At 38.5% G+C, this 26,914-nt stretch overlaps 1 protein-coding gene across 1 annotated transcript; it reads left to right on the top strand.

The window, feature by feature from the left end:
* The first annotated feature begins 2,978 nt into the window (after positions 1–2,978).
* LOC117293532 (MAP/microtubule affinity-regulating kinase 3-like) lies at positions 2,979–26,175 on the top strand. Its single transcript, XM_033775885.1, has 5 exons — positions 2,979–3,155; positions 10,472–10,622; positions 14,164–14,316; positions 22,482–22,535; positions 26,098–26,175. Exons 2-5 carry the CDS (start codon positions 10,557–10,559, stop codon positions 26,173–26,175), a joined length of 351 nt encoding a protein of 116 aa, XP_033631776.1. The 5' UTR covers positions 2,979–3,155; positions 10,472–10,556.
* The last annotated feature ends 739 nt before the right edge of the window (positions 26,176–26,914 follow it).

Genomic DNA, 26,914 nt, shown 5'->3' with positions numbered 1-26,914 from the left:
AACGAGTAATGTGGATAGGCTGATAGTATAAAACATTGTGAGAAACGGCTCCCTCTGAAGTGACGTAGTTTTCGAGAAAGAAGTAATTTTCCAAGAATTTGATTTCGAGACCTCAGATTTAGAATTTGAGGTCTCGAAATCAACCATCTATAAACGCACACAACTTCGTATGACAAGGGTGTTTTTTTTTTCTTTCGTTATTATCTCGCAACTTCGACGACCAATTTAGCTCAAATTTGCACATGTTTGTTATTTTATGTATATGTTGAGATTCACCAAGTGAGAGGACTGGTCTTTGACAATTACCAATAGTGTACATGGTCTTTAAGTGGCTGTTATTTCTGTCTAAATTCCTTACCCATACTACATCTTATACGTGTATAAATCAGCTGCCTCTTTGTAGAGGTATAGAACCCCGCCCGAATTTGCATGAAATAACAACTGCAGTAACAAACACAAGTCACATTCCTGCAAAGTGCTTTGAGTTTCGAAATGTCCCTTGCCTATAATTGCTGCCAATATTCTTCCACTGGACCAAGTTATTTTAAAAATAATATTAGGTAGTACTAAAAACTATTTGGAATATTTACTGTCCTACAGACGGTCCCAACCGCATGCCGCCGTGCTTTTGGCAGTTGCCGCCCAAAACTGCGACTTTTCGATGGCGCTACTTTACCCACCACACCTACGCTTTTTCCTGTATAGGCATAAAAGTGCGCAGCCACAAACAAGTACACTTTTTTTAAAACACCAAATGAACAACAGATAAACATTGATAACCTCTTTGCAGATCTTGTATTTGACAAGCTCGAAATTAATTATTATTTGTTCAATCGCTTTCGATTTGTTTGTTTTTGTCTCGAAAGAGAGGTTGGCCTATTAATTTATAGTGTAAGTGAAAATAAATGAAAATGTTTTCAAACTGAGTTTATTTACTTGTATAAGACCTATTACAAATATTTATACATTTAGTTGTTTTGCAGATGTCCTTTTGGGTTCAATTATTTCAAACGTCTGTCTCAATAGTTTCATTCAAACCTTAATCAAGTCCAATTTATGTTTTTACTTTATAACTTTGCAGTATGTCCACGTAATCTCGTCCTTGCTGGAACTAATCAGCAACAGAACACACAACCCGAAAAAAATCCCGATATTACAGAATGGATAAATAAGAACAAGACTATAGGGCCTACAATCTTTATCCAATTATAAAAGAGAAATACACAATATATGAATACATAATGGAAAAGTTGCAAGCTATTTCCTTCGGATGGGTGGTGGTATCTTTCCTCGCCGTCCAACTCGGGGACCCGTTCAAATCCCACCGGGGCAGGCACCGTGCATGTGCATGGTTTTCAGTAGTATCTGATTGCGTGGAGTTTTCCAATAAATTTCTGGGACCTTTTCTCCCATTATATCGAAACTGAAACTTCTTTCATTGTCTTCTCTCTTCTGTTCTTGATTAAAAAGTTTTCCTTCCCTTATTGGAGGTAGTGGACCTATACGATATGAAATTAAATGGTAGGCCTTATGTATGTTTTTTTGCCGATTTGACCCGAAGATTGAAGTTTTAAACAACTTTTTATTATTTTTTTTATTTTTATAGATCTAAGAAGGATACATATAATAATATAATAATCAATGTAGGTTTGTTGCACAGAAGTAAGGCGGAAAAGATCAACCATGGAGGACAATTTTGTCATTGATCAACACAATCGACAACAGATAGGTACAAAACTATGGTTTCTGGAGGTAGATTTAGTCAAACTGAAAAGTAAAAATTTTCAGTCTCTGTCGGGATTCGGACATTATCTCAAGTCCATCAGCCATGGGAACAATTAATTGCATGTTGCATGTGTTTATATTGTGCGTGGTAAATTACTCTGAAACAATGAAGGCCTCAAAACACAACTAAAACCCGGGTGGTTTGACCACACCAACCGGCAAAACTTTGATGACCTAATAACTTACATTTCTAATAGCGACCAATAGAGGGCAGTGTTCTTTTTTACAGCAACTCAGACGCAAAGGCAACTAATCCACTGAACCCTTTTTCTCCTTATACTCTGTTTATGTTGATTGTTTCGTTATTTGGGCAACTTTCCGCAAATATTGAATAAATAATAGCCGGAACAACATAATGACTTCATGCTATTGAAATGATGTTGTAATTGGCGAAATTAGGGGAGGGGGAGGTAGGGGTGGGGATAATAGGGGAGGGGGGGGAGGCGGCTAAACAATAATTGGAAAAAGGAGGAGTGTTGAAAAAGGCATTGACCCTATGCCTTGGCTTATCACAATGATGACCAGCTTTATTCCTGAGCTGGGGTAGCGAAATAATGTGGCCCGACGGTGGGTGCAATAGTTGGGGAATTTAATTTTGGACACCAGAAAGATAAGTGGGAGTGGTCGATTTGCGGAGTGTGTGTTACCTTACAGTGTGTAGTAAAGAACTTATGTTTCTTGCTCAAGGTGTAATTTTTCGGCGACGATCAGAACAATGTTTGATTAAAAAGTGACACAATTTCCAATATCGATGACAATTGGGATCACAATGATGACGCAGTGTTTGTATTTCAAATTCTGAGTATTTGCATGACCCCACACCACTAGGCTAAATAAATATGATGTGATTTTTTTAATCAATCTATTATATAAAAACAGTTATTCAATCATACTGCCCAATGACACACACAACTATGTGAAAAGCCTAACTGTGTCATGTCATGAAAAGGCAAGCGAATAAAGAATAGAAAGATTTAATCCGTTTATGTGATGACACGAAAATGCCGCAAGAAAACGGCCAGCTGTTTTGACATTTTTCAATGAGTCGGATGATGTCATTCAATATACATGACCAATCGAGCTGGGTGCGCTTAACTTGCGCACCGCGCTTCCGAAATCGACTCGGCACCGATCCGAAGTAGCGAATGCCCCTCGGCACCTGTTCGGTACAAGCTCGGTCCATATTGGTTGAATGGTCGGCCATATTGATTTTCAGAATCCATGGAGCTCGGAATATTAGGCACATCTTGACTGGATTTGTGATAAATTTGGGACATGTACCTCCTAACGGACCTAGTACATCGAAACAGGGATTTCATAGGAGTGTCGGTGGAGTTTTTCACGCGGAGAGCTGCGTGTTTTATCCCTGTGTGAGTATTTATATTGGCACGTCAAATGAAATCGGTATTTTCCCATATGAATAGCGCTGTGTCTTGTCTCACTGCAGTTTGTACAGTAGGTGAACTGTTCAAGATAACGGTGTACGACCTAATTTATGGAGCCACGGTTGGTATGTCATGTCCGGGTAGTGGATTTATTCTGATGTGGTTGCATTTGAACTAAAAAGACCTGAAAATGGTGACACAGTGAATCAACATTCTTTGTATGTAACATTGTCTTTGGTTGGATTTTGGAGCATTTGAATTTACTGAATTTACAATCATGTAAAATTCAAACTGGCAAATTTGTAACTTAATGAAAATGACTGTTGAGCAAAATCTCAGTACAGTATGAGTTGTAGGCCTATTTTTATTTTCTCTATTGGTGGCGATATCTTGAGATTCCCCGGGCCTCCTAGGGGGGCCCTGTGTTTTCATCTCCAATTTGTCAGCTTACCCCTAGCTAGGGGGCCCTGTGTTTTCATCTCCAATTTGTCAGCCTACCCCTAGGGGGCCCTGTGTTTTCATCCCCAATTTGTCAGCTTGTGCCAATCTCGAGATTTTGCCAATAAGGTTTATCGCGAATAGCAAAATATCAAGAGAGGGCGCTGTTGAACCCACACAAAGGTATAGGCGTTGCGTGCGCGAGTCGTAGAAACTGCATAGAAACCGCCCCATATTCCTTCCCACAATGCATTGCATTTCTGAATCGCGATAAACCTTATTACAGTATGTCAGATTATTTATGGATCACATGTGCACAAAATTTTAATCAGAAAAGGGTTCGTTTGTTTTGTTAGTGCCCTTTTCACCTTAAAATCCAAGATGCAATGCAACCTAACCGCGCCGCCAATTAATCCACACCGTAGCATCCAGCACAGCCACCGAACGAAGCGAACACAACACAACCAAACTTCACCGCGGCCTCGGTCTTTTCACCACATAAAAACATGCACTGCGACTGGTACCCAGAAGTCAGCTTTTTTTGTAACAGAATTTTGCATGCATTTTTGTTCTGTGTCGCGAGGCAACCTGACTATATTTTTAGCCGATGAACGTTTAGACTATTTTCAAGTCTGAGACTGTGGTTATTCAAAGAGGGCGTTGTTTCAGGCAATAATGTATCTGCTATCGGAATGACTAAATTGCGATCGCAGACTTGGGCATCACTAAAGCATCATTGCGCCATTTCTTCATAACATGACAACAAAATGAGCTTGCACAATATCGTTTTAGTTTAATACTGTCAACAATAAGCCAAAAGTAAGTGACAACTGGGGGAGGGTAGGGGGGATTTTTGACCCAAAATGCAAGTTTCTTTTAAAAAGATCATCAGACTTCCTGATGCTACATATGTGGACTGGGGCTAGGGTTGAACTAGAAGCAAGCGTATTAGCACTTTTTAGGGGGCTTGGTACCATCAAGTCAAGCTATCCTTGTTTGCAAGTTAAAATTTTTTTGTTTTCAGCCTTTAAGCTAAGGAGACTCTCTCCTCAGTCACTCGGTCATGATGATGAGGGGAAACTTTGCAATCTGTAATAAGATATATATGCGTATTGACTTACTTAGCCTACTGTATTTTAAAAATTTTTTTTTCCTAACAACCACCAGTAGTACTAATGGGTAAATAAATAATAAGATACTTAAATAGTATCAAACTGCTTCTTGTTGTGGCCAAAGAAATTATTTATTGTAAATAAGGTACTCTTTTTGGTAATAATGAGGGGGGAAATGGCAGTCAGATTCAGCATTATTTTCTTATAAGTTTTAAAAGCATAATAAATAATTTTACCTCAAATCATAAATTCACGCTTACAGTCAATTATTGCAGGCCTGGAATTTCATCTTTGAGAGGGCAAGGTAATTTTCTTTTTGCAAAGGACACTTCCATAGGAAAAATCTTAGAGTGTACTATGGGAAACTTCTGGAGAGGTATTATCCATCAACCCCATAAAGGCCAAGACCAGGGCAACAGAGGGCGGGCAATTGCCTCTAATGCCTCCATGTAACTCCAGGCCTGTTATATTGTAAGCATTGCCCAAGTGCACCACTATGTGATTTTTAAGAGGCATCAAGCCATCCACTCCATCAAGGCCAAGACCAGGGCCATATAGCGCAGGCAATGGCCTCTACATTAAATGTATGCCTCCATAAAATACCAGACGATATTGTATGCATTGGTTAAATGCACAGTATGTGATTTTGCTTCGCTCATATAGTACGAGGCTGTGTAAGGTGCTAGCTCAATGCAGCAGCAGTTCTTTTCAAAGAAACGAGAGATTCTAGCTTTGGCATGCTGCGACAGCTGGGCTGAGCCCTCAAATTAGGGATGGAAGCACGGTACCAAAAATCCTTAGATTGACAAAAACCCTGAGATTGCACTTCCTAATCTACAGATTGGGCTCAACATGGCCATGATTAAATGAGTTCAAGTATTGACGGAGTAAGATTGGAATTAATGACTTTTGTGCGTCGCGCACAAACTGGCTAAGGTGGGTCGGGCTGTTTGTCTTGGTCTTGGAAATTAGCGTAAAGATAGGGTAGATATTCGGCTGACAGACTTCACTGTGTAATAAGATCATAAAATAAAATACTGAAGCCCCACCTATCTAGAAACAACTTATGGTACGAAGGCATCTATCTGAGAAATGAATTGATGGTTATGAAACCTGGTTCAACTAAAAAAATATGTATTACCAAAGCAATGTCCAATGACCTTAAACATCTTAAATTGATAGATGGTTTTTAGAACTAGGTCACCAAGAAAAAAAAAACCCACATAGGACGTAATTGTCTTCCTGTTAAACATATAACTAAAAATTAACATTAACACGAGAGAGGGCCACACGAAGCACACGTGCAACCCAACCAACAAAATTCCATAAAGTGAAAATAGAAGCAAAAAAATTTCAAACTCTGAGGTTTGAAGTAACTGACCGAGTATCCATCCCATTGTTGAGTAATTGGGGGGGGGGGGGAAATAATAAAAAGGAGATAAATCTGTAAGATTCCTTCTTCACACTGGCCCACTGAAAACAAAATAGTGAATGCTACTTTATTGTGATACGTCAGTACACTTGACCCGACATTTTACATATCGGCCGTTAATGCAGAATTGCACAGTAAGTAATGCCATGAAACATGTTCCTGCTCTAGATAGTGGGTTCAAGTCTAATGTATCTGCTTATTATTTTGTTCCCAATGAAACTCAGGGGGAAAGTTAGGGAAAGCACTTGAGAGTCAAGTGCTTTTAAGAGTCACGTAAATGCTGCGGACAAAAATCGTGTTGGATTGGTCTTGTTTCGGATGAGTTTTTAGCTTTCTATAATAATAATAATAATAATAATAATAATAATAATAATAATAATAATAATAATAACATTTACAAAAATGTATTGCGCTTTACTTGCGGCTCTTGTTATTTTTTTCAATTAAGGTTTTTGAATTGTTATATTCTAGCATCTTACAAGGGTTTACAAGATGCTGTGCCAGTACATTCAGTAGCCACTGCCAGAAAGACCAGGGCAGACCTCTTTTCTTAGTGATTAGTGTAATTGGGTTCTTTTATGCAATCACAACTCATAGGACCTACACTGTACGGCATTACGTCCCATCCAAACGCAAAGTAAAAATGGTTAGTGTCTTGCTATGTGTATGGACAAAAGTGTCAAGTTCTGGGGCCGTTGCTTTTTACAATCTATGCTGGCCCAATTGCCAATATTGCTCGTAAACATGGCTTGCGGGTACATGCCTATGCAGATGACACACAGCTCTATTTACCATTTGATTTAAACAAACCCAATAGTGAGGAATCGGCTCGCCAGTGTGCCGAAGCCTGCATATCTGAGATTAAGTCGTGGATGACAATTAACAAGCTAAAACTAAATGATGATAAAACTGAATTTCTCATTATAACTCCCAAACATCAACGCCATAAAATCATAACATCCATGTTGACAGTGCCTCTATTCACGCCTCACCTTGTGCGCGTAATTTGGGAGTTATTTTTGATAACACACTATCCATGGATAAACATGTCAGCAGAATCTGTCAATCGACATACTATTACTTAAGAACTGTTAATACCATTTGAAAAACCTTATCACATAAAACTGCTGCTACTATCATTCATTCTTTGGTCACTTCTTTGGTCACAATGGTAATTCCCTATTATACGGAGTTACCGAACACCAGCTCCACAAACTACAACTTTTACAAAATGCTGCCGCTCGTGTTTTAACAAAATCTAAAAAACATGATAATATTACACCTATATTGCAGGAACTTCACTGGCTACCCATTCGACAACAAATTCAATTCAAAATTCTACTTATTGCATTTAAATCCCAGTTTGGCTTGACTCCGTCTTATATTGCAAATCTCCTTGTATACTCCTTGCCCCCTCTCGCACTCTTCGTTCTTCTGCTAAGTTCCTTTTAACTATTCCTAGAACTTCCTCATCATATGGCGATCGTTCCTTTTCCGCTTGTGCTCCTAAACTTTGGAACGCTTTACCTAATAACATCAGGCGCTGTAGTTCTCTTCCATTGTTTAAAAACTTGCTTAAAACTCATTTATTTAAATCCTCTTACACTTAGCTCGTTACATGTCTTGACAGTAGATTATTCATTGTATAATTTTGTATTATGTTCTACATTTCTTTTTTGTTGTATGTATTGTTTTTTGTTCTGCGCCTCGGAATAGGGTCTTGTACACTAGATAGATGGCGCATTATAAATGCATTATTATTATTATTATTATTAAGACTTGGACTCGAACCCACACTCTGCTGATTAGAAACGACCGAGCGTGAGTCAAGTGCACTTAACTGTTTGGCCACGACACACCGTGATGTCGTTCATTTTTATTCGCTGATACAGTCACAGTCTTGATGACAATGATGAATCAGAAAGGCGAGCATAGTGCAAAACTGAAAATTCCATAATTTGAGTAAATTTTATTGGCATGCTTTACCTGCATTTCTCTGCATTTCTCTGTCCTAATTAACATTATTAGAAGGTCATTGAAACAAATTATTACTGAGAGACAGGCACTGACATACGTATTACACATTTTTATAGACGTTAAACAAACATTTTCAAAGCTTTTGCAATTTTGTTTCTTTTGCTCTGCGGGAAATGGTGCTCCAGTGTTGAAATATAGATCAGAGCCTGGTGTTCATTTCGGTTGTTCAAGGCTTCCCTTTCAACAATTTTTTTCCATCAGAAGAAGAGGGTTCCGGAATTAATTATCTTAGGGCATCCTTAAAGTGCTGTTGTCCCACTCAAAGGCACTTTCTATGGGGTTTCTGATCTCATTGTGTATACCACAAGTTTATTAAAAACTCATAACAAAATGCTACTTTCTACATGTTACAATAGTGTAAATGTATGGTTGGTTGGGGAGCAATACACTAATTGTGGCATTAGGCCACATAAAAAAAGAATTTGTTGATCGTCCCCGCCCGACCGTTCAAAACCCCCCGACCCCATTTTTTTATTTTTATTTTATTTTATAAAAACAACATTTTCAATGATATTTTTTTCAAAATGTACAGGTTTAAAAAGATGTTTAAAGAAGGTTTTTATTCATGTTGGCAAAGCAAGAACAATTCTTCAAATATTTACTTGGGCTACACTGTGCTCAGTTGTTTGAAAAAGTTGACAGAAAATGTCATCCAGATCTAGGAGTTAAATTTGTTTGACAAAACTATTGAAAACATCAAAAACGCACAAACCCCCTGTTTTATAGTGATTGTAATGATTTCTTTATTCTTGATTTCATATTTGGCATGTCAACAAAATTTTTTTATTTTATGTGGCCTTATGTACGTAGCTGAGCAGTCTTAAGTAACACGTTCATCATGACCCCCAACTAGCACTGGTAACCAGACCGTTCGCTTACAAGGCACCAGTTAAGGAAGGGGGTCAAGCTTAAATGTGACTCACACCTTTTTGCTGGAGTTCTTTTAGAGGAGATTAATCTGCACCAGCAGAGGTTGAAATACAAGGAGTTCACATGAACTCTGAATTGTGTCGTTTGATTACTGTATTAGCAAACTGTTCAGGTTGTCTTTCAGGGTTTTCTTGCTCAACCCTGACAGGTTGTAGGTACCCTCAGGTCAGGATCAGTTGCTTGTATTTTTTCAGGTTAGGATCACAGGCTTCTCGCAAAACTTGGCGGTTTAATCACTTCATAGAATTGTGTGTTATTTTCCCCAAAAAAGAAAATGGAATTGATTGTATTCTGATTTATATGATATTTGTTTATGAATTTATTTAACAATTTTTTTCTACCTCAATTGTTAAATCCAGTTTTAGTTACAAGATAAACAACATGGCGTAACCAGGTGTTTGGGCTTTTTATTTAAATACATTACATGTAGTGCTAACAAAGTAGTATGAAACTTGGATTGTCTTTAGTCTCAAAATGAAGAGCAAGCACAGTCAGATAAATTTGAGTGTACCATGCATGTATGCATTGTCGCAGAATAAGGTGAAATCTGGTGATCTGGTCTACACTGTGTATTTCATTTTGTGAGGTCAGGCCAAGTGAAATACAACAACCACATTGTTACACACAAATGTATGTTCTGCGACAATGCTCAAACAAAAAGCATTTTAAGATACTTGTTTGAGTCAAAATGGAATTTACTCATCGTCACAAATAGATCCTTGTCAATCGGAGACTTTGGAACACTAGGTGGCAGCAGACTTACCAGGTAAATTTCCATTGTTTACGTAGTTCTGAGCCTGCGCACATTACTGAGAGCAATGGATTTTACCTAGTAAGTCTGCTGCCACCAAGCGTCCCAAAAGTCTCTATTGAATTTTTTACTTTCACAATAAACATAAAATAGACACAGAAACTTGTTACCCCACCCCCTGTCATGACCTTGGTTCGACCAATCAAATGACTTTCGCCCATGAACACTGAGCAAGAGTGAGAGATCTGGGCCCACTTTCATGGAGCTGCTTAGCACCAAATGTAGCTAAGCTCACACAGATTATGCATTGCTTGCCAGTATACCAACCACCTATTTGTTGTGTCACATACTATACAATTTGTGACTGGTATCATAGCCGCAAATTGTTAAAACATGGTTTTTCAGTATGTTTCGGGGGTTTAAAACAGCTCAGTGAAATTCGGCCCTGGTCATCTTTGGTCACTGTTAATGTACTTTAAATGGACTTTACCAAGGAACAAGTCTGGGTTCACAAGAGCGATTTTCACCCAAAATTAGGCATTTTATAAACAATGCTTTCTTTGTTCTAATAAAGATTGTTACATTTGTTTACTTTTTACAGAGACAACAGCTAGCTAACCCGTTGTAAGTTAGCCAGAGTCAGTTGATATACTGGACATCTGTGCGACTTGTCCCTTGTCCCTGTAATGACCGCCATGTCATCACGCACCCCCGTGCTCTCCACAGTACACGAAGATCGAAGGCATGGTCACGTGAGTAAAGTTGCTTACAAACATGTATGTATACCAATTATTTTATTCTTTCTGTTCTTGTCTGTGGTTAATTTTATGTGTGGTTTTACTAGGCCTGGATACATGCAGGCCGCAGAGGCTATGGCCTCCATTGCCCCTGGTCTTGGCGCCCCTTCAAGGCCAGTATGCTTCGTTCTTGAAAGGGCAAGGGCACCAAGGCATTTTCTCCTTGGTAAAGGGCACTCTATGAGGAAATTGTAAATTTCTCCTGGAGAATTTTATGGTCACCAAGGCAGTGACTAGGGGGCATGGAGGCAATCGCCTTTGGTGCCTCCGTGAAGTATCATGGCCGCTCTTCAAAAGTTTCCCTTTGACTTTAAGATTTTCCAATGGAAATAGCCTTTCCCTTTCAAAGATGAAATTCCACGCCTGGGTGGTTAAGTTGGGTGGGTCTATGATCTCATAGTCGTACAATGTACAAATATCCAAATTGAAGGTCGTAAAGTGCATTGTTTTCTTTAAAAAAGCAGTCATGGTTTGACAAAATGTGGCGGCACATTGTTTGCTCAAAATTAACGGACCATTTTGTTTGTCGAACAATTTGTTGTGCATTTGCACTGAAGGATAACATTTTAAAAAGCATGTGGATTACACTTTCACAATGTACATTCTCTTTTAAAACACATTTTATAGTCGCCAAAGGAGCATTCACACGATCTGCCCAGTGTGCTACATGTATAAAGCTTTCCAACATTCACAAAGTTGATGCTTGAACACCCGAGAACACAGCGAATTAAAACATTGATGTTGTTCTGAATTTAAGATAACATTTTTCATCCCAAAGAGACACGGGGGGACAGTAACCACCCAGATCGTATGAAAGCTAGACAGAGGACGTGCACACATTCACAACGACCAACCAAGATATAAAAAAAAATTACTCACCTGATACTACAATGCATTGGGGAAATTATCCACTTCAGTGCATACGTGTGGATCCCCCATGCTCATTTTATGAATCAAATGCAAATTAATCTGGTATGGTGACACAGTGAATCGGGCTTGTTGACCAAGCCTGAAATTTCAGCACATTGTGTACTGTGTATGCACTGTGGAAACAAATGCATACATGTAAGGCAGGGTTCAGGAAGGAATTGAACCCATTAGATTTGTACTACCAGGGAGTCATCTGAGCTTACTGTCAATTGGGATGTTACTTAAAAACATCATTAAGTTAAACCCAAGTCAGTGCAAATTTGTCAGGGCTAGAAGTTGGCGAAAATATCCACAAGGCAGACGGGCTTGTACAGTGTAGCTTGAAAATTATACTGGATCAAACAAAATTGTTACAAAGACCAGTGTCACAATTTCCCTTGTTTTATTTGAAAAAGCACTTTGAAGAGAACATAATATCTTATTTAACTTTGTGGGTAATACTTTCATACTGAACTAAAATGAGAGATATTTATTGATTCCATTTCTAAATTTGAACATGTAAAATTTAAGATGTTATTTGCCAAAAACGCAAGAACTCCTGACTTGTCAGGTCTTGAGTTTACTGGCTCTACACTAAAAGCACGGGCCCCTGGCCTGTGGTTCTCTGTAAATTTCGAGCCCTGATTATTTGCAGGTACATTAGTGTATACTAAAACTGTCTCGTGCACACAGAATGACGAATTACAGAATAAGTGATCAGTTGACAGTTTCAGAGCGGTTTTACAGTAATTTGGACTAACCTTAACCATTTACAGCCAGAATCACTGAACCGCTAGCCGGGCGTTAGGAATCCTAATTGTTTGTGCAGATCATCTCCCCACCATACCCAATGACCCACGGCAGGTCAGCAATCACTGGCTGGCGGTTTACCGCCTAATGAAATTAATATGTGCGCCCTGGGAACGTATGTATTTCCCACCATTCTCATACTGCTGGGTCAGACAGTATACATCATGTACTGTGTAAACGGTGCACACTTTAGCTGCAGGGCTGTCATCCACTTTGGTAACATCTTATTTAATAAGTGACGTGTGACCGTACTAAATATAGACCCTTAAAATACATGTAGACATGTGTACAGTACATGTCTTTTCAAAAGCATTAAAATTGTTCAGTTAGTCCAAAGTTTTAGACGCTTTGCCCCAAGCGTACTTCTCTCCTGATATTAAATACGCATATAAGTCGCACAAATTAATTATTGTACTATAAGTGAAAAAGTCAAACGGAACTCAATTAACTGTCGTTTTGATAAACCCATAAAACATTTTATTGTAGAAACGCGTACTTTCCACTGTGACATTTAATCATTTAAACAATTACACATAATTATTCTATACAATAATGTATTATGGGTTTATCAAAAGTACATTGTATAGTATGTCACAGAGTACATCGATGCTATCCTTTTTGGGCTATTATTCTGCCTGGTGCAGGCTACATTTATACAGTATGTGGAGATGGATTACAATAATGGATACTGTCCCAGCACTGAGAGGAATTTATCTCGGGTCTTGAATGTGCAGTCTTCTTGTGTACATACATACACGTATACATGATTAGAGCACACACACGATCAAATGGTTACAGTACATGTACATGCAGCATGGGTACACACTCATGTTAAAGGATTCTGGTACTTTTTTAAAATGTCCACAGATTTACATTAAACTTACAGGGTTTGAAGATAATGATAGTGGAAAGCTTCCCGTTAAATATTACTAACTGAGATTCTGTAGTTTTTGAGAAATGAGTAAAAAAAGTCACAAAATAACTTTTGTTTCAGAAAGACAAAAATTATTTTAGCATGTAAAATCCTATTAACCAGTTATGATATTATACCATAACCATAGCATAACTGGTTAATACGTTTTTACATGCTAAAACTGAGACGCAGATTATTTGTTCTACTCATTTCTCAAAAACTGCAGCATAAGTAAGATTTCAAGGGAAGTTTTCTACTATCATAATCTTCAAACTGTGTGAGTTTAATGTAAATATGTGGACATTGTGTTTTGTGTTATGAAAAAGTACAAAGACCCTTTAACCGTAGTCCACATCCGAAACTGTCTCCACTCTGACCCTAGATGCAGTGCTGAACGTGTATATTCTATTCTAATGATATTATGAAAGCAGTATTTGCTTCAAAGACATAGATAGTTGATATAAAAATACAAAGCACAGTTCAGGTGCTTTTAATACTTTATTGTACAAATGTGATAAGCCTTGTAGGCCTAAATGTTCATCAGCTGTTTATTTGTCAAATAGTTTTTCAAATTAATATTCACTGGCATGATTGAAATATGGAACAACAAAATTAATGCGGTATTACTTTTAAAAATTTAATTTCATAAAACTGCAATAAGCGGAAAAATAGCCATGGAGGGAGGAAACTTGCCACAAAAAAAATCTACTCAAGAAAAATTTGCATTGACCCATTCAACTCTGTCTTTACCCAGTTGTTTAAATAATTTTATTAAAAAACGCCACCTTTCAAAAATAACATTTAAAAGAAAAAGCATTCATGTAAAAGGAAATTTGTTCTCAATGTGTTGTCTTTCCTCTGCAGGGAGATGATTCAAACACGTCGTCATCGAGAAGTCGGAGTACAAGAACGGCCGACGACCAACCACATGTTGGTCGATACCGCCTCATCAAAACTATTGGAAAGGGGAACTTTGCAAAGGTTAAACTCGCAAAGCATATACCCACGGGGAAAGAGGTAAGGGTTTGATTGTTTTTATTTCATGTAAGATTCTGAGTATCTTGCTCTTTTATGAGCAATACTAATGGTTTTAAACTTGTGACGGACATTCCTAAAAATTTTCATCTGAATCTGATCAAATCTATCTCAAACGTACCCTAATTTGCAAACATCCTAAGAACCTTGTCAGCGATGGACCTGGGGTGGATTTCACAAAGAGTTCAGACTAGTCTGATCTCGAGTTAGGATGAGTTACTCGTCCTATCTTAGGACTAGCGTTAAGTTTTTCATATCTCCTAGGACTTGTCTTTACTCTTTGTTAAAATCGACCTCTGGGCCCAATTTTTGTAGCCAATATATCAGGACGACTAAACCGCACGATTCACAGACTTGGAACCAAGTCTAAATACCACGCTGTTGTCAAATGGTAGTCAGGATGCCCTGCGACACAGAGAAAAGTGCACGCGTAATGCCATTACGAAAACGCAGACTTCTGGGTACCAGTCTTTGCACACTATACAAAAAGGTTGTTGATACAGTGCATCGAACGGTGGTTTGTGGTTGTCGTGAAGTGTTTTTCGTATTTTTTTGTCCGGGCGCGATATTTTTTGTCCGGCGCACGAAGATTTTAGCCGGGCGCGGCATTTTTCTGTCCGGGCGCATTTGGTATTTTGAGAATTTTGTCCGGGCGCAGCATGTGGAGAACCCTGCTTATGGCGTGGGGTCCAGGGCCTGCTTAAGGGCCCCGTAAATATTATTGATTGTACTGCTTTGTTATGCACTCTGAGGTGATTCCTGTTGGCCACTTCCTCCTAACTTCTTAGAGCAAAAAAATGTAGATTTTTACACCTGGGCGAAATTAAAATAACCAAGATATATTTACTGACTTCAATATGAAAATCAGGTACAATACATGTCCCTCCCTTTTTTCCTTTTAACTGAGACACCATTGTAGATTACAGGGAAGTAGTGAGGGAAATGAATCACAACATTCAGCGGAACTTGTATTGACAAATGGACCTGTTTTTATTTATAACATGTACATTGCATGTTCATCTGTTGTTAATACATGTATTTTTAAATCCACTTAAAAGTGCAATGTATAATGACAGCCAGAGCAATCCTGCAAAGGCACAATAACATGATAAATAATGATAAATACGTACATGTATCAAGGAGGCCGTGACTTACACCAAGGGACTGTCCAAAGTTATCAACATTTTCAGGGTCTATGGAGAGTACTTACTTGTCAACATTTTCTCTCAAAATTGATAAAAATTGTACACATCTTTTTTAAGTGTTTGAGGTATCCGACACTTCAAACCCCCCTCACCCTTCCACCCACTATCCAACCCGTCATACTCTTTGCAGAACCTTGAAACTAACTTTGGATGGCCCCTAATGTTATCCCTGTTCATCAGCTTTACCTGAAATCATCCCAACTCCTTAGGAGTATGCAGCACCGGCAACCAAATGAGCACACATGTTGTCAATCATTTGTATCAATATACCTTCATAAGGTACCAATGCACACCTTGATTATGAAAAGCAGTTGCAGTTTCGGGGCCTTGCTCATGGACACAAGTGTCATGAGTGGGATTCGAACCCAAACTCCAATACGACTTCAGGCCTCAAATTTCCCGGCGACCACGACGGCCATGGCCGCCGGTGCCCTGCTTACTGGCCGTGGTGCCCCGAGAAAATCGGACATTTTCGCGGCCAAAAAGGCCGTGCCCTTTTTCTTCGATGGCCGCCGTGCCTTTTTGAGATCAAAATTTATGTTTTGATACACCACCATCCGTCTGTGTGCACATAAAATCAAACACTTACATGTACATTCTATATTAATACACGCACACAGAGCGCGGTCGGTTGAATGCTCATCACACGGAATTTAAACGGACGGCAGCATATCCATGCAGTGCATGTGTGTGTGCACGATGCAGAACGAACGACAGACGTGCATCCATAGACATTGTGTACTCTAAGTTTATACACGGGCCGGATGTACTTGCAACAACCATTTGAGAACAATCGCACTGGTACTCATCTTGCAACACGCGTACCCACGCAAGGTTGTCCATGATGGGTACCAGCTAATCACAATTTCGGTTCCATTTGAGGTTGGGCGTCCGCCTATTCCACTGGTATTGTGCTTGTTCACTGGTACTCGTACATGTTTGTGCACGTGGGCCATGTTACGTAAATCACGCATCATGTACATGTACATGAAAGGTACATGTACATGTATGGTACATGTACATGTATGTCAGTTGAATAAATCTCCGCTCTGCACACAGTCAAGTGACAGCTCATTGTTTACGTCCGGCCGTCGCAACAAAATCTCCGCTGCACACAGTTAAGTGACAGTTCATTGTTTACGTCTGGCCATCGCAACAAAAAATGGATGCATACTTTTACTTCCCATTAATCAATCAAATTAAATACATTTAAAAATACTTGATGTTTTTTTGTTAAAGGAAAGCAAAAGTAATGAAATGGTTCATTAAAATAGCCTTCATGGACCTGAACAGAAATTGTTTCATGATCTTTATTTTTTATGGCCTTGATGCCCTTTTTGAAATTTTAAGTTGGCCTTGGTGCCCTACCCCATGGCCTTGGTGCCCTTTCAAAATTTGACAAATTCAAGGCCAAAGTGGCCTTGCCCTAAAAATCGGGAAATTTGAGGCCTGCGACTTATCCCCCAGAACTTGAGTTTTGGTTTGTGAGACTGTTTGACAATGACAATTTTTAATAGTAAACCATTAAGATTAGATTTTATGGATGGTAATGACTATTTATTCATCACAAAGAGGTTTAAAGCCTTTTAAAAAGCCAAGTCTAAGCTCCACTCTACCCAATCCTGTTCCCCATGGGGTAAAAAAACAAAAATTACTATTGACCAAACTTCAAATGTCATAAACTGTAAAGCCACTGCTTAAAAATCTGGTAGTTTGTTCAGAAATTGAATTACATAAAAAATATAACTGCTCAAGGAAAACACCTGGGCCCAGTTTTTACGGCACTGTGTTGTGGCATTCTGCACTTTAACGCGATCACTTAATCACTGCAACAGGGTTTATTGCCATTTCTGAGCTGGGCATAATTCTTTGTAGATGCACAGCCACATTGGCAGTAAAGCAAATTATTAACTCATTGAGTATGCTTGCATAAGGATCCCACATTTCCGCCACACAACTGAATGTTTGAAGTGGACTATGCCTTGGTTCTGTGTGTGTACATTTATGACATTTGTTTGGGGTTTGTTTTGAATTTATGCCAAACAATTTGAGAAATAATGATGTCATCGTTGTCGTTTGACCTGATGTAAATATACATCTCGACCCACTACAGGGATCAAAATGGATGTTCCTGATGTGGAAGCTTTTTGTCAATTCAATCTTTCCAGACATCAGATTAATCTTGTCAGCAACTGCATTACATGTGCTCTGCATACGTAGGGCCATGTAATTAAACAATGTCATTCGCCAGATGTTTGGTCGGCTTTCTTTAATTAATGAAAATTCCACGGTTGTAGCCCTTACAAAGGTTCTACATGTACCTGTGCGTACTGTATGTAAATAGTGACGAGGGGCTATTCTTATTGTCAATTAGTCATTGTGATGTGTTTCATCATATCGCATGGTGATTGCTATGATGAGCTCATAGGTAATATTGGTCGTTAGTATGCATGCAGATTATCAGTTGGTTGCTTGTAGTATGGCTACATTAGGAGAGCTCTCAACCATGGAGCTTTTTGGCTTTGTGGAATGTGTGGACATGTTTGTACATGTAGTTGAGTAGATTTTGACTTTGTTGAATTGTACAAATCAACAACAACAACAACAACAACAAGGCCTATCATGTAAATTAATACACAATGAAAAATTCATAAAATTATATTAAATGTTCTCTCAAATAGTGTGGTGCATGTCAGGCAAATCTATTTGTCAAAAGCTTATACATGTGTTCTTATTTTACCCCCCCCCCCTCAAAAAAAAAAAAAAAAAAAAAACGATAACGGGAAAAAAGTTAATTTAACAGCTTTTTGCTATTAAATTTTTCTTCAAATTATTTACACACAAACATGTACAACGTAGTGAACAACATTTTCAGAATGCCAACGCTTTTGTTTAGGAGTCTGGTACAGTGCGCTTTATGTTTCTCTGTACATTACTTTGTATTGCTTTGTATATTGCTCTGTACATTTCTCTGTATATTGCTCTGTACAATGTACATTACTCTGTACATTGCTCTGTATATTGCTCTGTACATTGCTCTGTATATTGCTCTGTACAATGTACATTACTCTGTACATTGCTCTGTATATTGCTCTGTATATTGCTCTGTATATTGCTCTGTACATTACTCTGTATATTGCTCTGTACAATGTACATTACTCTGTACATTACTCTGTATATTGCCCTGTATATTGCTCTGTATATTGCTCTGTACATTGCTCTTTATATTGCTCTGTATATTGCTCTGTACATTGCTCTGTATATTGCCCTGTATGTTGCTCTGTATATTGCTCTGTACATTGCTCTTTATATTGCTCTGTACATTGCTCTGTATATTGCTCTGTACATTGCTCTGTATATTGCCCTGTATATTGCTCTGTATATTACTCTGTACATTGCTCTTTATATTGCTCTGTATATTGCTCTGTATATTGCTCTGTACATTGCTCTGTATATTGCTCTGTATATTACTCTGTACATTGCTCTTTATATTGCTCTGTATATTGCTCTGTATATTGCTCTGTATATTGCTCTGTATATTGCTCTGTATATTGCTCTGTACATTGCTCTTTATATTGCTCTGTATATTGCTCTGTACATTGCTCTTTATATTGCTCTGTATATTGCTCTGTACATTGCTCTGTATATTGCCCTGTATATTGCTCTGTACATTGCTCTTTATATTGCTCTGTATATTGCTCTGTATATTGCTCTGTACATTGCTCTTTATATTGCTCTGTATATTGCTCTGTACATTGCTCTTTATATTGCTCTGTATATTGCTCTGTATATTGCTCTGTATATTGCTCTGTATATTGCTCTGTATATTGCTCTGTACATTGCTCTTTATATTGCTCTGTATATTGCTCTGTACATTGCTCTTTATATTGCTCTGTATATTGCTCTGTACATTGCTCTGTATATTGCCCTGTATATTGCTCTGTACATTGCTCTTTATATTGCTCTGTATATTGCTCTGTATATTGCTCTGTACATTGCTCTTTATATTGCTCTGTATATTGCTCTGTATATTGCTCTGTATATTGCCCTGTATATTGCTCTGTACATTACTCTGTACATTGCTCTTTACATTGCTCTGTATATTGCTCTGTACATTGCTCTGTATATTGCCCTGTATATTGCTCTGTATATTGCTCTGTACATTGCTCTTTATATTGCTCTGTATATTGCTCTGTACATTGCTCTGTATATTGCCCTGTATATTGCTCTGTATATTGCTCTGTACATTGCTCTTTATATTGCTCTGTATATTGCTCTGTACATTGCTCTTTATATTGCTCTGTATATTGCTCTGTATATTGCCCTGTATATTGCTCTGTATATTGCTCTGTACATTGCTCTTTATATTGCTCTGTATATTGCTCTGTACATTGCTCTGTACATTGCTCTTTATATTGCTCTGTATATTGCTCTGTACATTGCTCTTTATATTGCTCTGTATATTGCTCTGTACATTGCTCTGTATATTGCTCTGTATATTGCTCTGTACATTGCTCTTTATATTGCTCTGTATATTGCTCTGTACATTGCTCTGTATATTGCCCTGTATATTGCTCTGTATATTGCTCTGTACATTGCTCTGTACATTGCCCTGTATATTGCTCTGTATATTGCTCTGTACATTGCTCTTTATATTGCTCTGTATATTGCTCTGTATATTGCTCTTTATATTGCTCTGTATATTGCTCTGTACATTTCTCTGTATATTGCTCTGTATATTGCTCTGTACAATGTACATCCATCAGTACATTGCTTTGTGCATTACTCGGTATATTGCTCTGTACATTGCTCTGTACATTGCTCTGTACATTACTCTGTTGCTTTGTACATTGCTCTGTACATTGGTCCATACATTACTCTGTACATTGGTCCATACATTACTCTGTACATGTATAATTGCTCTGTACACTGCTTTGTGTATAATACTCTGTACATTGCTGCGTACATTGGTCCATACATTACTCTGTATATTGCTCTGTACACACACTGCTTTGTATAATACTCGGTACATTGTTTTGTGCATCGCAATTAATACTACATACAATGTACAAGGTGCATTTACGTATGTATAATTGCTCTGTACATTGCTCTGTACATTGCTTAGTAAATTGCTCTGTGCACTACTCTGTACATCCCTTTGTACATCGCTCTGTACAATGCTATGTACGTGTTTTTTGCTATGTACATCGCTTCGTAAATTTCTCTTGCATTACTATGAACATTGCTCTGTAAATTATGTCTGATACATGTAGTTTGACATTCCCAACAGGGGGGTCGGGAACAAGTCTGGTACCCTGGAGACCAATCATGTGTATCACAACAAACTTGCTTCATTCGTTCAGCCCCATTGGTCTCATCAGAGTGCACACAATCACAACGCACGATAATGTTGCTGTGTAGAATGCAGCATGAACATTGGGTGTATAACCCATACCATGGAGAAGACATGAACATAAGCCTCAAATCTAGCTATTTTGGGGCTCTAATACATTGTACATCCGTATTTACACAAACACTTGTAGCCTTTTTGAGTGGTGGACACTAAAAGACTGCACTGTTTGATTTGGGTGTACTCAGACAGATTTACCTAAGCCAAACAACGCTATCATGTAATATGTCCACCATACCTACAGTTTGACTTATCCGCTTGCTCCCCTGCATCTTTTCAGAACTGCCAGGAGCGAACCATCCATACTCTTGACCTTAACCATCCATCCATACATTATGTTAAAATCAGAGCATTGTTTTCTTAAAAAAATTGAAATCATGATGTACAACTTTACAAGTGAAGTAATATCCTAAAGAGATTGAACATATCCAACCCATCATCATCATTCGGCAAAGATATGCGTCCGTGGCCGCTTAATCCTCAAAGTGCAAAGGGGCGTACTCCTGGAGTCGCCACCATCACCTGTTCTCTTTCAAACGCTGCTTTTTTCAGCTCTCCTACGCTTCTACCACCTAATTGTAATACTTTTTCTTAAAACAATTGAAATCATGATGTAATGTACAAGTGAAGTAATATTCTAAAGAGATTGAACTTGTCCAACCCATCATCATCATTCGGCAAAGACATGCGTCCGTGGCCGCTTTATCCTCAAAGTGCAAAGGGGCGTACTCCTGGAGTCGCCACCATCACCTGTTCTCTTTCAAACGCTGCTTTTTTCAGCTCTCCTACGCTTCTACCACCTAATTGTAATACAATGTAATTTGTTAAAAAATTATAATTGTCTTATATTACCATTTCTTTTTGGAGTGTTGTGCCACTGAAGATGTGTAATAATTATTTTTAAATGATTAATTATATTGAGGTCAGTTTTTTCAATAACAATGAAGAGGTGACTTTGGATTATTTGATCACAGAAAATCTACCAATGAGCATGCTGATACGCCATCCCATTTTAGCACCTTAAAGCCATTGGACACTTTCGGTAAACAGTATTGTCCAAAGGCCCACACTTCACGTATCACAACTTATATTATAAAATAACAAACCTGTGGAAATTTAGGCTCAATCGGTCATCGGAGTCGGGAGAAAATAATGGGAAAACCCACCCTTGTTTTTACGCACGTTTCGCCGTGTCATGACATGCGTTTACTAGGCCCTATAAACCCGTAATTCTCAATGTAAAAAGTTAAGTAAAGCATTTCATGGAATAATATTTCAAGAGAAGTCTTTTACTATCACCTTCTGTAAACCCTGAAAGTTATTTGTAAATCCGTGATTTTTTTTCTTTCTTTTTTCTGTTCCGAAAGTGTATAATGGCTTTAACCAAAAACGGACGAAAGAGTGTTGTCGTTGTTACAATCAAAGTTAGTCTGGTACCCAGAAGGCTGATCATTTACGTTCGTGTTGTAATGAAATTGCTGTGAGTACAATTGTATTAATTTTGTTTGTGATTTCTTTTGTGTCATTTCCAGGTGGCAATCAAAATTATTGATAAAACGCAACTAAATCCAAGTAGTCTTCAGAAGGTAAGATATGTTTTACAATTTTTAACAACTTTCTATCACTCACAGTGTACGTGTATCTTGCAAAGGCTGGCCTCAAGGTATGGCAGTCTTAAAAGTTGCAAATTTAGGTTGAAAGTGTTCAAAGAATGCAGAGACCCTTACAGTTCTACCATGGATTGTCCCAGTCAGTCTGTTCGTGCCTGCGTTGTGGTTGTATATATGGATTTATGCTCAATTGATTCCTTGCATCAAATGTAACTTTCTTAAAACCTAACTGCAGAGAATGTGTAATGTTAAGAAGCCTGTTCCCAATTTCATAGCGCTGCTTAGCGGCCGATTTTGTGCTTACTGTGCAATTTCTATTTCATAGCGCTGCTTACCGTCAGCACACGAAAAGGCATGCTAACCTTCCGGTGCTTACCGCATGAAAATAAATGACGTCGCAATGCAAATCCACATTAAACACGCAATATGGCCGCCCAATTTTTCTGCTAACCTGTGAAATACGCTAAGGCTTAAGCCAATTTTTCTGCTACAGTAAGCACGCAAATTTGCTTACCGTTAAGCAGCGCTATGAAATTGGGCCCTGTTCAGTTTCTTTATTAGGCAATCATTGCCGATTACCAAGGCTAACCCAAGACTAGAACTGTAAGCCGACCCCCCTCTTAAAGATTAAAGACACAACAACAGCCATCCTTCCTGTCTGGTGAAGTCCGAAGAAGACGCTATAATTGTACATAGGTGGGGGATGCTATCGATAGCTCTTACGGGATGTCCCCACCTCAGTGTTTTGATAATGTGTGATTGGCCTCATTTCGTGGATGTAAAATGGAAGATGTCTACACTCCCTGTTCATGCCCTAAGGATTTAAAAAAAAACATGGACACAAACCTGCTCTCTCTCTGGGTCAGGATTTATAATATCCACGGCTAGGCTAGACCCACAACGGAAGGAATTCGTGACTTCAAGTAGGGACGGAATAACAGGTCTAGTGACAGCTTAGAGTGCTCTTGGAGGGACTGCTGAATTCCTGGTTGACATGATGAAGGCAGTAGTCATGACTATGAGGTGTTAATTTACATGTGGAATATCGATTCATGTCCCTAAGTTGAATTTATTGGTAATGATAAATACAGAGGGAATAAAGATGCTAAAATTTTAGACATTTTCCAACGTGTCCGTGGAATGGGTGTATGCAAATGTTATGCTACCTTGTTTTGATTTAAGGCAGTAGCTATGAATGTGATGTTAAGAAGAAAAGGCCATGATGAAAAACGGCCCTGCCTGAACGCCCTTAAAGATCAAGCATGATGTGAGAAAGCAACCTTGGGTACTTGGTCGTGTTTCTAATTCTAGGTGTTTGTACCAACGTGCACTTTAGGGTAACTTGAGTTAGATAACTATGATGCCAGCAAGTATGATGAAGAACTAGCCATGTATTGTTCATGTGCGTATGTGATTTATAAAATGTAGACTGGCTGTTTGTGAAAACTCAAAAATGTTTATCTGGTGATATTATTCATGATGAGTAGTGTTTACAAAGCTATGACATTTTGTATGACTTGAATCTTGGGGGAAATGTTGATGTCAATGAGAACATCAAAATTTTGAAAATTTGCAGCTTGTGAAAACGGTGATGATTTAAATCTGAAGACAGCTACATCAAGAGAGCGGACATCCATACCTGCATACCATATACTTTTACTGTCCCCGTGTTTAATGCTAAATTCTCTCCCCCTCTGAACTAAATTGAGCATAATTTCCCATGCAGCTGGTTACATTTACCAACCTCAATACAAACCCAGATGAGCCGCAAGCTCCATTTGATCAACTTAGCGCATCATCATACAGCGATTATTTACTTAGTCAGTCAATTCTCGATGAATTGTTAACTGCAACAGTATAAATTTTTTTCATGTAGTTGTTTTTCAGCAGTGAGCCCGATATCTAACTTGGAATATTCAAATGTCCTGGTTCCCAGAAACATTTTTTAATCATTGATCGTGTTTTACGTGTATGGTTTCTCAAGGTTAAATCCTGCTGAAGCGTGGAACACATGCATCATGCGTCATTAAAACGTTAGGACAATTTTAGCTTTGCAACCAAATTTGTGGTTTGGGCGATAGCTCATGCATGACCCAATGCACATGAATGTCGTGCAGAGGGTTCTCGGTGAAATCCAGGTTCTAAGCAACACCGGCAACCATCCTGGCGATCTGTTTTTTGAAGCAAGGTCTTACACCCAAGCTTGCTTACACCAACTAAAACCTGATTTAGTTACATGTAAACTACACGATTTTTAAAACTGGTTTCTCAAGATGCATTGCGATTTATTTCAAAGATGGCCTTTGTGCACATGGGCTTTGGAGCTCACCATGAGATGTGCTGGGGACTTAATATGGACTGGTCTTTCTGCTGGTATAATAAATAGGCCTTCCTGGCGTAACTTTCCTGATTAATGCCCATAAAACAAATAATATAAAATCTGTGTGCATGTGCCATGTGCACATTATGTACAAAGTACGATAAAATGTATATTCAATTTGAAATAGGCCAAATTGTTTTGCTTTATCAGTTTGCAATATAACTATGTTGGCTGACTTCTTATAAATGTGTGGATTAAGAGTATTCTTACTGGAAGATATATAAAGAAAAACCAAAACAGCAACCGTATTCATGAACTTGATTTACTTGTTTCTTTCATTTTGCTGTTTTATTCATGCTCTTTACAATGTTATGTCAATACAGAGAGAATGTTAACGTTGTACGGATTATGTGTTTCAATGTGTTGCAGTTTTTAATCCCTTGCAGCTCCACATGTGTCACACACTGCATGCGTCACTTCATTGTAGACATTGCTTTTGACAGGTTTCTCTGATCGATTCTCCCCCGCCGAACCTCGCGGAAATCTGCCTAGTGTTTTCTTTGGGATAGAGGGGTCGGTTCAGGACATATTATCCACACCTATTGTGTGGGTGCCCCATGAGTTGCATGATCCGATTACTGTAGTGCGAGTACAAAGCAGAACAAAAAAAAACTGTTGTGACATTGTGCCTAGATAAATGTGCTTGGGCAGCACATATATGGGTACTTGATCCATTTTGCGTGGTTTGTCTTGTGTGCTGATTGTTTCCCTTGAAGTGCCTGCAAAAGGGTTTCGGACCCAAAAGACTCATAATTTAGAAGACCACTTTGTGAAATGATTTATAAGAGCATTCGTAGTTAAAAGCCTTTTTGTGTACCGAAATGGGCCGGTGGAATCTCATTTTTCGAACGTGCATTAAGCAGGGTATTTTTCCCTTCTGTAAAGAGCATTTTCTTTAGAATATTAAAATACCTAAAATGATGTTTTAAAGGTGGCTCAAGCCCTCTGAAAGCAGTCTACAAGTAACAAGTGATCCACCCCACAAGCAAGACAATATATAGACATTGTGCTTTTGCTGGATACATTTTTCAAAATGGCTAGCGTTCTCCAATACAATGGTCGCCAGTTAAAACACTAGAGGACCAGTCAAAGTTCACTCCAAATGGTGGGGCTGGCGAGTTCAGTGTTGAAGTATTATAATATTATCTCCATTTTTAGAAATATGGACAAGGGAAAAAGCTGACTGACCAGTCCAGTGAAATAACAAGCTTACTGGTCCTGTTGGCCAGTCACTAAAAACATACAGAGCAAACCCTGAATGCAGGCCTATAATGAATAGTTTTGCAATTTTACCTGTTCACACAATTGTCAAATTTATTGATGCTAATGACTAATTAGTGCCCACAACAATAAAGCATACATTAAACAATTCTACTGTCAATACCTCAATCATCAATCATCATTCCTTGTACAATGGCGCTCATTGAGTCACCACCAGTTTACGCAGTATGGCTTATTTCTTGACTTGCCATTTCTTGAGAAGGGACGTACAAAAGATGCACGTCACTGCTGCTGCTGCTGGTGGTGGATATAACATGAACGTTGTTTTTTGTTTGAGATCAGGGCAGGCTGGTTACAAGAATAATGCAGCGAGAGTGATCGTGCTTGTTAGTAAGAGATAATAATTTTGCAAGAATTGTAACTGGAACAAAGTACGCGATTAGAGTTAGAGTTGGATGTGCGTCACACAACCCTGGAAAAGCGAGTTGTGTTTCCCTACTCGTTAAAGTATTGTTGCTTTGAACAAGGAGGAGAGAGCCAGACTAAAGCCCTTCTTGAAACCACAGCTTCTGCCTGGTTTCGGGATTAGGTTCTATATTTGTTTTGAAAACATGCATCGTGGCTATCCGTTAGTAAACCGTTAGATGCTACAAAAGTAGTGTGGCCTTGATTTGGATGGTTTCCTCAAGCATATTATAAGGAGTAATTTTGTTTATTTTAATTGCTTATTTGTTTCATCATTTGTCGATTATTT

This window comes from Asterias rubens, chromosome 1 (assembly GCF_902459465.1).
Source record: "Asterias rubens chromosome 1, eAstRub1.3, whole genome shotgun sequence".
Classification (NCBI taxonomy): domain Eukaryota; kingdom Metazoa; phylum Echinodermata; class Asteroidea; order Forcipulatida; family Asteriidae; genus Asterias; species Asterias rubens.
Note: the sequence above shows the minus strand (reverse complement) of the source record. Positions and strands in the feature narration are given on the sequence as shown.

Excerpts from the sequence above, each read along its gene's own strand:
- LOC117293532 (XM_033775885.1), top strand. The coding sequence starts at position 10,557 with ATGACCGCCATGTCATCACGCACCCCCGTGCTCTCCACAGTACACGAA. Across the intron at positions 10,623-14,163 it reads AAGATCGAAGGCATGGTCAC|GGAGATGATTCAAACACGTC; the intron begins GTGAGTAAAGTT and ends TTTCCTCTGCAG. Across the intron at positions 14,317-22,481 it reads ATATACCCACGGGGAAAGAG|GTGGCAATCAAAATTATTGA; the intron begins GTAAGGGTTTGA and ends TGTCATTTCCAG.